We start from the raw sequence: 14,035 nt of genomic DNA, 5'->3' as shown, positions 1-14,035 counted from the left end.
TAAGTCGAAACAGCTAGAAGCTAATGCATTAGAAGACAATATGATTATATCACCACTGCCTATTAAAATTACAGATTTTGGGAGCACCTGGGTGGCTCAGTTGGTTAAGTGTCTGCCATCAGCTCAGGTCATGATCCCGGAGTACAGGATGAAGCCCCACATTGAGCTTCCTGCTCAGCAGGGAATCTGCTTCTCCTTCTGTCCCTCCCCCTACTCATGCTCTCTGTCTTTTGCTCTCTCTCTCTCTCCAAATAAATAAAATCTTTAAAAAATAAATAAATAAACTGAAATTACAGCTTTTGGTGTTGTTAGACTTACACTATACCATACTTCATAGTGAAGTGGGCAATCCCAAAGGAAGTGGGCTAGACAATATTTTCATATTATCTTCAGAGTTAACAAACAGAATAAACAAGTCAAATTTTTATTTTTAAAGTTATACATTTTCACTTCTGAAATTCAGCAATAAGAAACCATGTGACTGCCTTCCCTTTATCAAACATAAATTTACTACTATACTTCTCATATATCCATCCATTCTAAATCAAACAAGTATATACTTGGGTTTCTTAATAATTGAGTCACTTTTTTTTTTTTTTAAGATTTTATTTATTTATTCGACAGAGAGAGACAGCCAGCGAGAGAGGGAACACAAGCAGGGGGAGTGGGAGAGGAAGAAGCAGGCTCACAGCAGAGGAGCCTGATGCGGCGCTCGATCCCGGAACGCCGGGATCACGCCCTGAGCCGAAGGCAGACGCTTAACCGCTGTGCCACCCAGGCGCCCCTATAATTGAGTCACTTTTATTCAAAGCAATAAATCAATGACTCAAATTGCCTTTTACAGTACTTGAGCATATATCATTATGAATGCACAGAGACTAACCATATTCATAGAGTCTGGACACGTTCTAGAACCAACCCTACAATTCTAAGCTACTCTAAGTGACTCAAAGGAAACCTAGAAATACAGTTGGGTTTGTAGTCTCCCCAGGAATTCGATTCGTCATTGTGGGAAGGGGAAAGAGAACAGTCAACACCCAGTAAGAGACCCAGAATGATGCAACACCTCAACACACAAGGTCACAGTTTTTTAAATAAGTCTGGACATCTCTTAGCACACATATGATCAGGGATGGCATAAACTAAGAAAAATGGCTTTGTATTGTTTATGATACCATTTACTGGGATGAAAATTGCAGAAGATTGTCTGCATCTCTTAGCTGAGTAGTAACATCAGAAATAGTCCCATTGGTCTTAAAAATATCATCAAGATGATCAAAGAAAACTTAGATATCAACAACATCCAGGAATGCTTTTCAAGGTGAGATTTATAATGTACGCACAAGATTTAAACAGAAACAGAGAGAGGAGGTCATCACTCAATTCTATATTTTTATTTAAAAACCATTCTATATTCACTATCACAATACCTAGTACATACTACTAACCGAAGCTTGTTGAAAGCTCAACTGGATGGATAGATGGCTGAATGAGCAAATAAACAAAAGGAAGGAAAAAGAACAAATAACAAAATAGAGTTTAAAAATATTTTATATTCTCTGAAGACTTGTAATCTTCTCCATTTTAAAAAGCTACTCTAATTAGGGAAGAAATGTATGAGAAATAACATGGCACAGTGAAAACAAGACAAGACCTGAACTCAGAAAGACCGAGATTTAAATCTTAGATGAAACTCTTAGTGGCTTGTATTGTGGAACAAATTGCTTACTTCACACAAGTCTTAGTTTTCTCTACCTATAAAATGGGGATTACAGTATCTACCTTACAAAGACAATAAACCAGCAATTTTGGCACCTAGAACAAACTAAACAAAACCAGTTCTCCAATCAACTCTGTAATTCATAATGCAGCCCACAGATGGGTGTTACTAACAATGCTCGCCATCTGGTAGCTTCCTGTTTTAAATAATTATTCTTGCTAACTAGGTGCCAAGCTTCTAGAATCATTACATTAAATGTTTGCACCCTCTAAATTCTGGTGTCCTTAGACAAAGCCCAGTATGACCAGCCATAGCTCAGATTATAGGTTTGTTCTGAGGGTTAAAATAAAGTTAAGAAAAACCCCTTGTACAGTGACAGGCATAATAGACAATAAATCCTGGTTACTTAAGTATTTTACTAATACCTTTATGTCATCCATTTGCCACTCTACATTCTCACTATTATTCTAAAAAACCCACACTGAGAATATAGATTAATCATATCAGGCCACTGCAGAAATATATAAACAAGACAGAAGTGAAGGATATGTATTCAAAAATTCCAGCTGATTCCTTCAATCTTGGTTTTTGGATTTTCTATCTTAAACACATAAAGACTTGATGACTTAGAAGAGTAGACGGTACCTTAACTTCAAGAGCCATTCCTAGATTGAAGAAATAGGTGGAAGTGTCAGGTTCAAAAGGAAAATTCAAAGTTACCACTATCAGGGGTATGCTTCTTCTCTGTTGGATGGGCAAAGAGAACTGCTGCTATTGTGTTCTGCCTCTAGTCTCAGCTGTGCAAACACCAATTAAGTAAGAAAAACATCAAGCCATCTTTATCAGATCTACAAATAACGCAGATAAACTCCTTTAGGATGAATAGTTTAGTTAGAATGAATAGTTAGTATTTAGAGTAACAAAATTTGCCAAATGGTAAGAACCCTGTATAAAGCACTCCTACTTAGCTCTGGAAAATAATTTTCTCTGGATTATCAGATAACCAGAAATAATGATTTTATTATAAAGCATTATCAAACCAAACCAAGGTCACAGATAACAATTCTATTTTCTTTTTTTCCCACAGGCAACCATTCTTATAGCAAGAGTTACATTAAAATGATGCAGAGGTATTACTGGTTATAGTGATGTTTCAGTTACAGCTTTACTACACTAAAACAAACTTTCCCTAAGAAAACATCTCTTCTACTCATAAATGTCAAGTCAGCTCACAAGCTAGAGCCCCCAGTTTCCCCACAAATTAAGGAATAAATCCATCATACTCAACATTACACTCAACAGTAATGAGCTGAAAGCTTTTCCTCTAGGATCAGGAACAAGACAATGATGCCCATTCTTACCACTTGATTCAACATAGTACTAGAAGTCCTTGTCAGAGCAATCGGACAAGAAAAAGAAATAAAAGGCATCCAAATCAGAAACGAAGAAGTAAACAGTCTCTATTTGCAGAGAGCATAATATTATATATAGAAAACCCTAAAGACTCCACCAAAAAAGTTAGAACAACAGATGAAATCTGTTACAAATCATTAACAAAAGAAATTGAAGACAAAAATAAACGGAAAAATATTACATGCTCATGGACTCAAAGAATTAATATTGTTAAAATGCCCATACTACCCAATGTAATCTATAAATTCAATGAAATCCCTATCAAAATTTCAATGACATTTTTCACATTAAAAAAAAATCCTAAAATTTGTATGGAACCATAAAAGACCCCAAATTGCCAAAGCAACCCCCTGAATAAAGAATGAAGCTAAAGGCATCACAGTTCCTGATTTCAAACTATATTACAAAACTACAGTAATCAAAACAGTATGTTATTGGACACATGGATCATTGGGATAAAACAGCACAGAAATAAAACCACACATATACAGTTAATTAATTTATGACAAAGGAACCAAAAATATACACTAGGGAAAGAACAGTCTCTTCAATAAATGGTACTGACAAAAATAAACTACGTGCAAAAAAATAACACAACCCCTATCTCACACACAAAAATTAACTCAAAACAGATTAAAGACCTGAACATAAGATCTGAAACCATAAAATCCTAGGGGAAAAAAAACAGGGCGGTAAGCTTTCCTGGCATGATTTTTTGGATTTGACACCAAAAGCAAAGGCAGCAAAAGCAAAAATAAACAAGTGGAACTACATCAAACTATAAAGGTTCTGCATAGCGAAGGAAACCATCAACAAAATGAAAAGGCCATCTACCAAATGGGAGAAAATATTTGCAAATCACAGATCTGATAAGAGGTTAATATCCAAAATATATAAAGAACGCATAATCTAACATCAAAAAACCCCTAAACGATTTGATTAAAAAATGAGCAAAGGAATTGAAAAGATATGTTCACAAGACATAAAAATGCCAAACAGGTACATGAAAAGGTACTTAACATCACTCATCATCAAGGAACTCCAAATCAAAACCACAACTAGCTATTAACTCACACCTGTTAGAACAACTACCATCAAAAAGATAACAGATAACAAGCGTTGGCCAGGATGCAGAGAAAAGAGAACTCTCATACACTGCTGGTGGAATTGTAAATTGGCACAGCTGCTATAAAACACAGTATGAAGGCTCCTCAAAAAATTAAAAATAGAACTACCCTATGATCCAGCAATTCCATTTCTAGGTATACATCTGTAGGAAACAAAAACCTAAGTACCCACTGATGACTGAATGGATAAAGAAAATATGATATATGAGTGTGTCCATACACACACACACACACACACACACACACGAATATTATTAGGCACAAAAAAGAAGGAAATCCTTCCATCCATGACATGAATAGACCTTGAAGTCATTATGCTAAGTAAAACACATCAGACAGAGAAACAAATGCTAAATGATCTCACTTATGTGTAGAATCTAAAAAGAACCAAACTCATAGAAGGGATTGGTGGTTACCAGAGGCAGGGGTAGGGGATGGGTGAAGTGGGTGAAGGCAGTCAAAAGGTATGAACTTCCATTTATAAAATTAATGAGTTCCATGGACATAATATACTACATGGAGACTATAGTTTAAAAATACTGTATCGGGGCACCTGGGTGGCCCAGTTGTTAAGCGTCTGCCTTCGGCTCAGGACGTGATCCCAGTGTTCTGGGATCGAGCCCAACGTCAGGCTCCTCCGCTAGGAGCCTGCTTCTTCCTCGCCCACTCACCCTGCTTGTGTTCCCTCTCTCGCTGGCTGTCTCTGTCAAATAAATAAATAAAATCTTTAAAAAAAAATACTGTATCATATATCTGAAAGTTGATAAAAGAGTAGATCTTAAAAGCTCTCATCACAAGAAAAAAAAAAGACGTAATTATGTGAGGGGAAGGATGTTAACTAAACCTACTATGGTAATCATTTCACAATATATACATGTTATCAAATCATGTTGTACCTTTAATACAATGTTATATGTCAATTATATCTCAATAAAACTGGGGGGAAATTTTTTTAAACCAATAATGTCCATACATCTGTTAGGTGGTGACTGGTACACTTTTAAATACCGACCAAAAGCACTGCCCTGACATTACATTGGACACATAGTCAAAAGCATAACCATAAGGACTAAAACAAAGATTATTTTGCATATTGGTTAAAAATTAGAATTCTGTGATTGTGGTTCCCACAGTTTGTATGAAAAAAAATTGATCACATTATGAATAAACAATAAATGGCTAAAAGCAATGAGTCAAGTATAATTTTTTGGATTTGATGGCACACTGACAACAAAAACCAATCCATGGCAGGAATGGATATTGTCGTTTCAGAAAGAGAGGCATATGTTAAATGGGAAAAATATGTTTAAATGGTAAAATTCCTAGAGATAGTGGTCTAGTAGATTTGGTACCAAGTTCTAGTGAGAAATAATTCACCATCATATCACAAAGTAACTAACTAAATGATATTATTCTGTTATTTGCTAATATGCATCCATAATTCTCATTTTGAAGTAAAGATTTTTATTTTTCTGGTGCCATCAAGTGGTAACATTATGAAGTGCTCTAAATTTAAATGCAAATAACTTTTAGACAGAAAAATATCACGCTGATGTATCCATGTCAATTAAACACTAGTGATTTTTTAGCACACAATTATCTAAAAAGAAAAGTATCAGAGCTAAATGCAACTTATCTCGATATTAAATTCCCAACCCAAAATGAGAGTTAAGACAAAGAAGAAAAATGTGTAGATCTTTAAAGACCAGAATGCTCTACTGGCAAACAAAAAACCCTAATTGACCATGACACTGCTTGAGAAACAAAAATTTGTATCAAAATAATGTATCAGTCAAACCATGAGAAATGCTCTCTCTGAAACTCCATTAACATGGCAGTAGGGGCGCCTGGGTGGTTCAGTCGTTAAGCGTCTGCCTTCGGCTCAGGGCGTGATCCTGGCATTCTGGATCGAGCCCCACATCGGGCTCCTCCGCTGGGAGCCTGCTTCTTCCTCTCCCACTCCCCCTGCCTGTGTTCCCTCTCTTGCTGGCTGTCTCTCTCTGTCAAATAAATAAAATCTTTAAAAAAAAAAATGGCAGTAAAATAACTATTTTTAAGGCAAAAGCCCAAAAGGACAAAGAGATTAAGAGAGAAGACTGCAGCAACATTTTACAAGCTAGAGAACAGATGGCTGAGTGGTTATTGACTTGGGAAGCTCAAGGAGGCTGCCTGACATACATGACACCGTAAATCTCTCCAAAAGTTTGGGAACTGGTAACACTGGGTAGCTGTGGAAATCAGAGTAAGGGCTAAAAACAAGAGAATGAGTCAGAATTCTGGTTAAAAAGCACTGATACCACGACACCCACTCCCTCTTCAGTCCATGCAGCCAAGTATTCATCTTATACCACAGTAGAAGACTGAAAGTTCATACTCTAATAAAAAAGAAAACTCTAGACGGGACACCAAGCATAGTGAGGAGGGAAGTGTTACTGCTACAGGAGACTATGGTCATCTGAATGGCACTAACAAGTCAAAGGTCACAGAACAACAGTAAAAATGATTTTCTGGAAAGCATCCAATTGGAAGAAGGTCCTATCAACATTGGATTAATGTGTCCGAAAGTCACATGACTAACTACGGTTATGCTTCACACTCTTTCTATAAGAAAAAGACAAATGACTTAAAAAAAAATCTGAAGCTTAAAAAAAAGTCAAGTCCTACTAACAAACATTCAGAAACATTCAGCTCCCACATCACCCCAGTAATTAGCTGAGAATGTAGGATAACTAACAACAGAAGAGTAGGCAAATCAAGAGCCTTTACATTTCATATCCTCTCTTCAGGCCAGCACGAGTAAATGCACTAAAGAATCTCGGCAAATACTTCAGAGAGAGGTGAAGGCTGGTGAACACTAGCCATGTCAGAAAAAAGATTATTATTCACACAAGAGACATGGAGATTTCATTTTTGTAAAACTTGTTGGGTTAATTGATCAAAGTAGAGAGTTAAAGCAGCTCTGATACTGCCTTCCATTCATATAATTAAAAGTATATACCCAAATGTAGGTCTTTTTTTTTTTAAGAGAGAGAGAGAAAGAGAGAACATATGTGAGCAGAGCTGGCAGGGGAGAGGGAGACAGAGAATCCTAAGCAGGCTTCATGCCCAGCACAAAGCCTAATGCGGGGCTCAATTTCAAGACCCTGAGATCATGACCTGAGCCGAAATTAAGAGTCAAACGCTTAAATGACTGAGCCACATACACAATTCCAAATGCAGGTCATGTAATCTTCAGTAATTTCTCATTTTCAGTCTTGTTTTTACAGAGGATTATATGCAAAGTATATTTATAAATATATACTTTTCTTTGCAGACACCAACATAAAAACATTCCAGAACATATTAATACAGATAAAATTGTACCTTGAACACCCTCTAGGAGTAAATCAACTCCTTTCCTATAAAAATTGGAAGCAGCTTCATAGTCCTCTTCTTCTTCTTTTTTTAAAGCCAGCTTTATTAATTCTCCTGCTTTCTCCAAATAATCTCTCTTGCCAAGCTTGGATTTTAAACTGCCAGGAAAGAGGCTGCGACTTTCCCGTTCTTCTTCTGGTTTGTTCTGTTCGCTGTCAGAAGCAAAAGCCCCTAGTGCTGAAGGATCCGAAGAAAGACTGGGACCGAAAGTTCTAATGGGAGAATTCTGATTGGAAGCCATTCCATCATCTAACTCAGCAAGAGAATCCACATCAACAGTAAGAGATATCAGATCACTGTCGCTGGAGAAACCTAGAAATATGATCACAATAGTAAATAGATATTAAAATAAGAATCAGCCAAAAAGAATACAACTCATGCTGACTATTCATTTGTTCATACTATCCAAGTCGATTAGGAAGGCTGTCATTGCCTGATAGAGATTGGTGCCTAGCAATTTGTTTCTGCTTACTTCATTCATGTCTACACTCAATGTAAGCTCTCGAAGCCAATCTTCTTTGCCTTAATTATCACAGTAAAACTGAAGGCAACTCTTTATCTAGCCTTGCTGTCAAAAAGAAGAGCCTTTACCACAAGATCTTGTAACAACATCATTATGATAAATGGAAAAGAGTAAGAGCTTCAGGATAAGACAAAAACAAGTGCTTGGATCCCAGCTCTTAAAACTTACTATGGGACCAAGAGCGAGTCACTTAATGTTACTTATTATGCAGGACTTTAAATGAGGAACAGAGTTAATGCATATAAAGCATAATAGACTTATCATTCAATTACAACTATTATAGCAATTATATAATCATTATTTAACTATTATACAATGTACCCTCACAGAGGTGTGCTTTTAGATAATCATCCATATCTGGAAAATGTATGCCATTTAGTTGTGGGTTTTTTTTAAAGGACTAAATTTTTAGAAATCTTTCTTTCAATCTTTTCCACAAGCTTTTAGAGAGAGCTTTGGTCTATATACATCTCTTAGTTTTCTGACAGAAAATGAACAAACAGGTGGCACTGAAATATTCAGCAATGAAAACTCTATTTCATAGAACTGACTTCATGGTAAATGAGCATAAAGTCTTAGGATCTCCCTTTATATTCTTAAAATAATTGACAGTCTCAAAAATCTTTTGTTTTTATGGATTATACCTATAAATATTTACCAATCTTAATATTTAAATAGACTAAAAATTTTTAATTAAACACTAAAAACCATTATATGTTAACATAATTTTTATTAAAAATAACTATATTCTCAGGGCATCTGGGTGGCTCAGTTGGTTAAGTGTCTGCCTTCAGCTCAGGTCATGATCTCCGGGTCCTGGGATCAAGCCCCATGTCGGGCTCCCTGCTCAGCGAGGAGTTTGCTTCTCTCTCTCCCTCTGCCTCTCCCCCCACCGGCTCATGCACTCTCGCTCTCTTCTCTCCAAAATGAATAAATAAATAAAATCTTTAAAAAAAAAAAAAACTATATTCTCCAAAACAAAAAAGTATTTAGTAAGAGAAGTGATACTGTTTTAAATTTTCACAAATCTTTTTAACAGAAGGTGAGCAGATCTCATATCTGATCCCGCACTCAATCTGTTGTCATGTTATTTTGGTCGAAAGATTTGAGGAAAATCTCACATAGACATGTAATGAAAATAGAGTGAATATTTTAGTAGCGTTCTCAAATATTTACAGATATTATTTTTTGAAACTACACCAAAACTTGACAAGTGGTAGTTTCTTAAAGCTTAGTTGCCATGTAGAATATAAATTCTTATCAGTGAAATTTCTGTTTCTGTTACATTCAAATCCATCGGTCTGTCTTACACACTGAATGGCTCTTTTATCCATGCCTGGGTTTGTAACATCACACACTGGACATTTTGAAAGTACTGGTTCCCTGAGTTATACAGATCTTGCAAATACTGACAAATTTCATTATTACAATATTCCCCCCAAAATCACATTTGCTATTATCATCATCAATCTCATCAGAATATTCTTTAGACACTAGGAAACTGTCAAGCTCAAAGTAGCAGGTGTGAGTTCTCCAAAATTCAGGCATCTGGCTGGCTCAGTTGGCAGAGCTTGTGACTCTTGATCTCAGGGTCCTGAGTTTGAATCCCATGCTGGGTGTAAAGATTTAAAAAAAACAAAAACAGAAACAAAAAAACAAGTTCTCTAAAATTCAAATTTGGAATTGAAAACTCACATTTTATCACTGGCAACAAATACTGTCAGTCATTTTCCCTAAAGTGTCAGCTCACTTTGTTTGCTTTTGAAAAAATATTTGACAAATACCCAAGTCTGAACGACAGTTTGTCTGTCAATGGTTCTTTCAAGCAAGACCTCGATGTGAGACAGGAATCCATCAAACTCATATAGGAGAACATAGGCTGCAACCTCTTTGACATTGGCCACAGCAACTTTTTTCATGACACATCTCCAAAGGCAAGAGAAACAAAAGAAAAAATGAACTTGTAGGACTTCATCAAGATAAAAAGCTTCTGCACAGCCAAGGAAACAGTCAAAAAAACTAAGAGGCAGCCCACGGAATGGGAGAAGATATCTGCAAAAGACACTACAGATAAAAGACTGGTATCCAAGATCTACAAAGAACTTCTCAAACTCAATACATGAGAAACAAATAATCAAATCCAAAAATGGGCAGAAGATATGAACAGACACTTTTCCAATGAAGACATACAAATGGCTAACAGACACATGAAAAAATGTTCAAAATCATTAGCCATCAGGGCAATTCAAATCAAAACCACACTAAGATACCACCTTAGCCAGTTAGAATGGCAAAAACTGACAAGGCAAGAAACAACAAATGTTGGAGAGGATGTGGAGAAAGGGGATCCCTCTTACACTGTTGGCGGGAATGCAAGTTGGTACAGCCACTTTGGAAAACATTGTGGAGGTCCCTTAAAAAGTTAAAAATTGAGCTACCCTATGATCCAGCAATTGCACTACTGGATATTTACCCCAAAGATATAGACGTAGTGAAGAGAAGGGCCATATGCACCCCAATGTTCATAGCAGCATTGTCCACGATAGCTAAATTGTAGAAGGAGCCGAGATGCCCTTCAACAGATGGATTAAGAACATGTGGTCCATATATACAGTGGAATATTACTCAGCCATCAGAAAGAACGATTACCCAACATTTGCAGCAACATGGACGGGACTGGAGGAGATTAAGCTAAGTGAAATAAGTCAAGCAGAGAAAGATAATTATCATATGGTTTCACTCATTTATGGAACATAAGAAATAGCAGGAAGATCAGTAGGAGAAGTAAGGGAAGAATGAAGGGGGGGTAAACAGAAGGGGGAATGAACCATGAGAGACTATGGACTCTGGGAAACAAACTGAGGGCTTCAGAGGGGAGGGGGATGGGGGCCTGGGATAGGCCAGTGATGGGTATTAAGGAGGGCACATATTGCATGGTGCACTGGGTGTTAATACACAAATAATGAATCATGGAACACTACATCAAAAACTAAGGCTATACTGTATGGTGACTAACATAATAAAAAATTATTATTAAAAAAAAAAAAAGGTTCTTTCAAGCAAAAATGGTGTCCCAAGAGAAAAGCAGCTAGTTCATGGCTCAAACAAGTGCTTTTCCTCAAGACAACCACAGCAGTTCAGTATGCAGAAGTGTTGTATGCATACTTCCATTTAATCACACAGAATATCAAGATGACATGTACCCAAAGGTTGAGATTTGATAAAAATTAATAGTTTTTACTGCTTTACCAAGGGCATTTTAGGCAAAATTAGCATTGGCATTACTGCAAGTACATGCAATGATTCCTATGACAGTCTGTTGTCACTGTCCTGATGGATACTCAGGCCCAGCAGTTTTACCTACCAGTGCTTTTGCATCATTAGTGCAAATGTCAACACAATGAAAAAGGCAAATAATTCCCTAGACTATTATAAAAAATAGTTTCTGCCTTGCAGAACCCCTTAAAAGATCTCCGGAATACCCAGGTGTCTTCAGACCATACTTTGAGAGCCACTGATCTATATCATTCAATAAGCAGGACAATAAAGCTACGTAAAAATTAAGTTTGGGAACAACTATGGGACCTGTATTACCACTGAATATTGACTTTCAAGTTTCTCAGGAAAGAAAATATATTGAAAAGAAAATTATTTCCTCAGGATCATATATAAAGCCAAACTTAAAGGTGGGTTAGACGATACAATTCTAGATCAGGGATCAGCAAACTTTTCTTCTAAGGGCTAGAGAGTGAGTATTTCAGGCTTTGTAGGCCATATGATCTATGTCACAACTAATCAACTCTGCTATTGTAGTACAAAAGCAGCCACAGATAATATGTAAATTACTAAGTATGGCTGTGTTCCAGTAACACTTTATTTATGGATGCTGAAATTTGAATTCCATATAATTTTCACATGCCACAAAATAATATTCTTTTGAATTCTGTCAACCATTTTAAAATGTAAAAACCATTCTTAGCTAGTAGGTCATATAAAAACAGGTGGCAGGTCGGATTTGGCCCACAGGCCATAGTTTGTCAACCCTTTTTATACACTCAAATTGCTTACTTTATATCAAATAAAATAAGTTAGGGTAAAAACATGTTACTGGCAGCTAAGCTCAAATTTCAATTCAGCTCCAGACACTACTTTGGCACCCTGTCAACATATCCTGTTTTCAGGGGTTTTTCGCAAATCCTTAGAATGCCCATAAAGAACTCATTTTGTTCCCTAAAAGCAAAAGACTTCGTTAAACCCACAATCTGAGATGAGAGTCACTGGACCTAGTGGAAATCTTTTCAATCTCTGACATTTCAACTGTACAGACAGCACTTCAAAATCAAAATCTTTTATAGCAGTCTACAAAATTATTTATCCACTGTTCTGAGAAATATACAAACTTTATAAGAGATTTTTTTTTAATGATCTAAAAAAATTTTATATATTTCAACGCACATTTATTTCCTTAACTGGGGGCCTTATATAACCCGGTCCATTTATATTCATAAACAAATAGTCAAAGTTTAAAAAACAAGTTCTGGTTTATACAGCTAATCATAAAAGAAAGGAAATGCTGTTACAGATCTTTTGTCTGCTCTCTGGTGTCTTGTCACTATAACCTTCACATCATCTATCACATTGTACTGTTTCATGTTTTGCCTGATTTTCCTTTCTAACAAGAACAATAATACCAAAGGGCAAAGGGGTAAAATTATGTGTACTCAGTTTCTTGGCTTTTGACCACAAAAATCTGGTGACATAAGTCTTATTTCCTCTCTTACCTTTCCAATCATATTTTCTTAGCAAAGGAAATCATGATTAAATAAAACTAGATCAGAAGAGTAAGACCATCAAAATACCTAGGAAGAAAGTCAGATAACGAAACAAACTAATAAATAATAATATTCAAATTGTTTCCTTTTCAAATTCTACCTAATTCTAAATGAAGAATCTTTCAAAGTGAGCAAACAAAGAAAAACAAGCAAGTTAGGATGAGGAATTTTTCTAGTCCAACTAGGAGAAGCAAAGGGAAGCAAAAAGAGTTCTGATTTAAACTTTTTGGAGGACAATTTGGCAATACATACTAAATGCAAAAAATGCTTATATCTTTGACCCAGAAATTCAGCAATTTATATCAAAAACAAGCAGAGATATGATAAAAGATCTATACATGAGAATATCCATCACAAAAATTAGTGAAAATTTGGAAATAACAAATTCCAAACAATAGGAGATTATGGTACATCCCTTTGAGAAAATGTTATACAGCTATTAAAAATTATGTTATAGAAGAATGCTTAATGCTAAAGTGTTCATTATTATGCAAAAACGACAAACTGTAAAGCAGTACATACATATACTATAATTTTAATTTTAAAACAAAAACACAGGAAAAAAGACTAGAGAAGTGTATTAAACATTAACAGTAATTTTCCCTATACGGTGGGATTACAGGTGACTCTTAACCACATTCCTTTACGTGGATGACAAGCTCTTAAGCCTCAGTATCTGAAGGATATAAAAGGAGATACAGCGAGGACTAAAACGGGGAATTTATTTGTGAATAAATCTATGTTACACAGACATAATTTATGAAATATAGACCCAAATGAATCATCCAGCAGCCAGTGCCAAGAATTCCTAACTTAAGAGAGAAGGCAGAAGTGATTATAGACAGATCTGTTTGAAGCGGACTAACCCTTGACACTTCTTCCTTGCCTGTCTTCTTCCTTTAATTCTCCTCTTACGATTCACCCTACCAGATCTGAAAAGCCTAACTCTATCATATCGCAATCATACACTGCAACGAATCGTCTTCTAGTATTCTCTGAAATCTTT

At 36.0% G+C, this 14,035-nt stretch overlaps 1 protein-coding gene across 10 annotated transcripts in view; it reads right to left on the bottom strand.

Annotated features, from left to right (window-relative positions):
• RPS6KC1 (ribosomal protein S6 kinase C1) overlaps positions 1-14,035 on the bottom strand; it is a 236,120-nt gene that overhangs the window by 167,808 nt on the left and 54,277 nt on the right. For 8 of the 10 annotated variants that reach the window (XR_006777786.2, XR_006777785.2, XR_006777789.2 and 5 more), the window contains one exon: positions 7,624-7,986. The exons of the other annotated variants lie outside the window; for them this stretch is intronic. Coding sequence is in view for 4 of the 8 variants with exons in the window: in XM_045787882.2 (XP_045643838.1) it covers positions 7,624-7,986 (363 nt within the window). In the remaining 4 variants the exon portion in view is untranslated. The remainder of the gene's footprint in view (positions 1-7,623; positions 7,987-14,035) is intronic. 10 annotated transcript variants of the gene reach the window in all.

The sequence above is a fragment of the Ursus americanus genome, chromosome 2, assembly GCF_024610735.1.
Source record: "Ursus americanus isolate L20-20 chromosome 2, mUrsAme1.1.p, whole genome shotgun sequence".
NCBI lineage: Eukaryota > Metazoa > Chordata > Mammalia > Carnivora > Ursidae > Ursus > Ursus americanus.
Note: the sequence above shows the minus strand (reverse complement) of the source record. Positions and strands in the feature narration are given on the sequence as shown.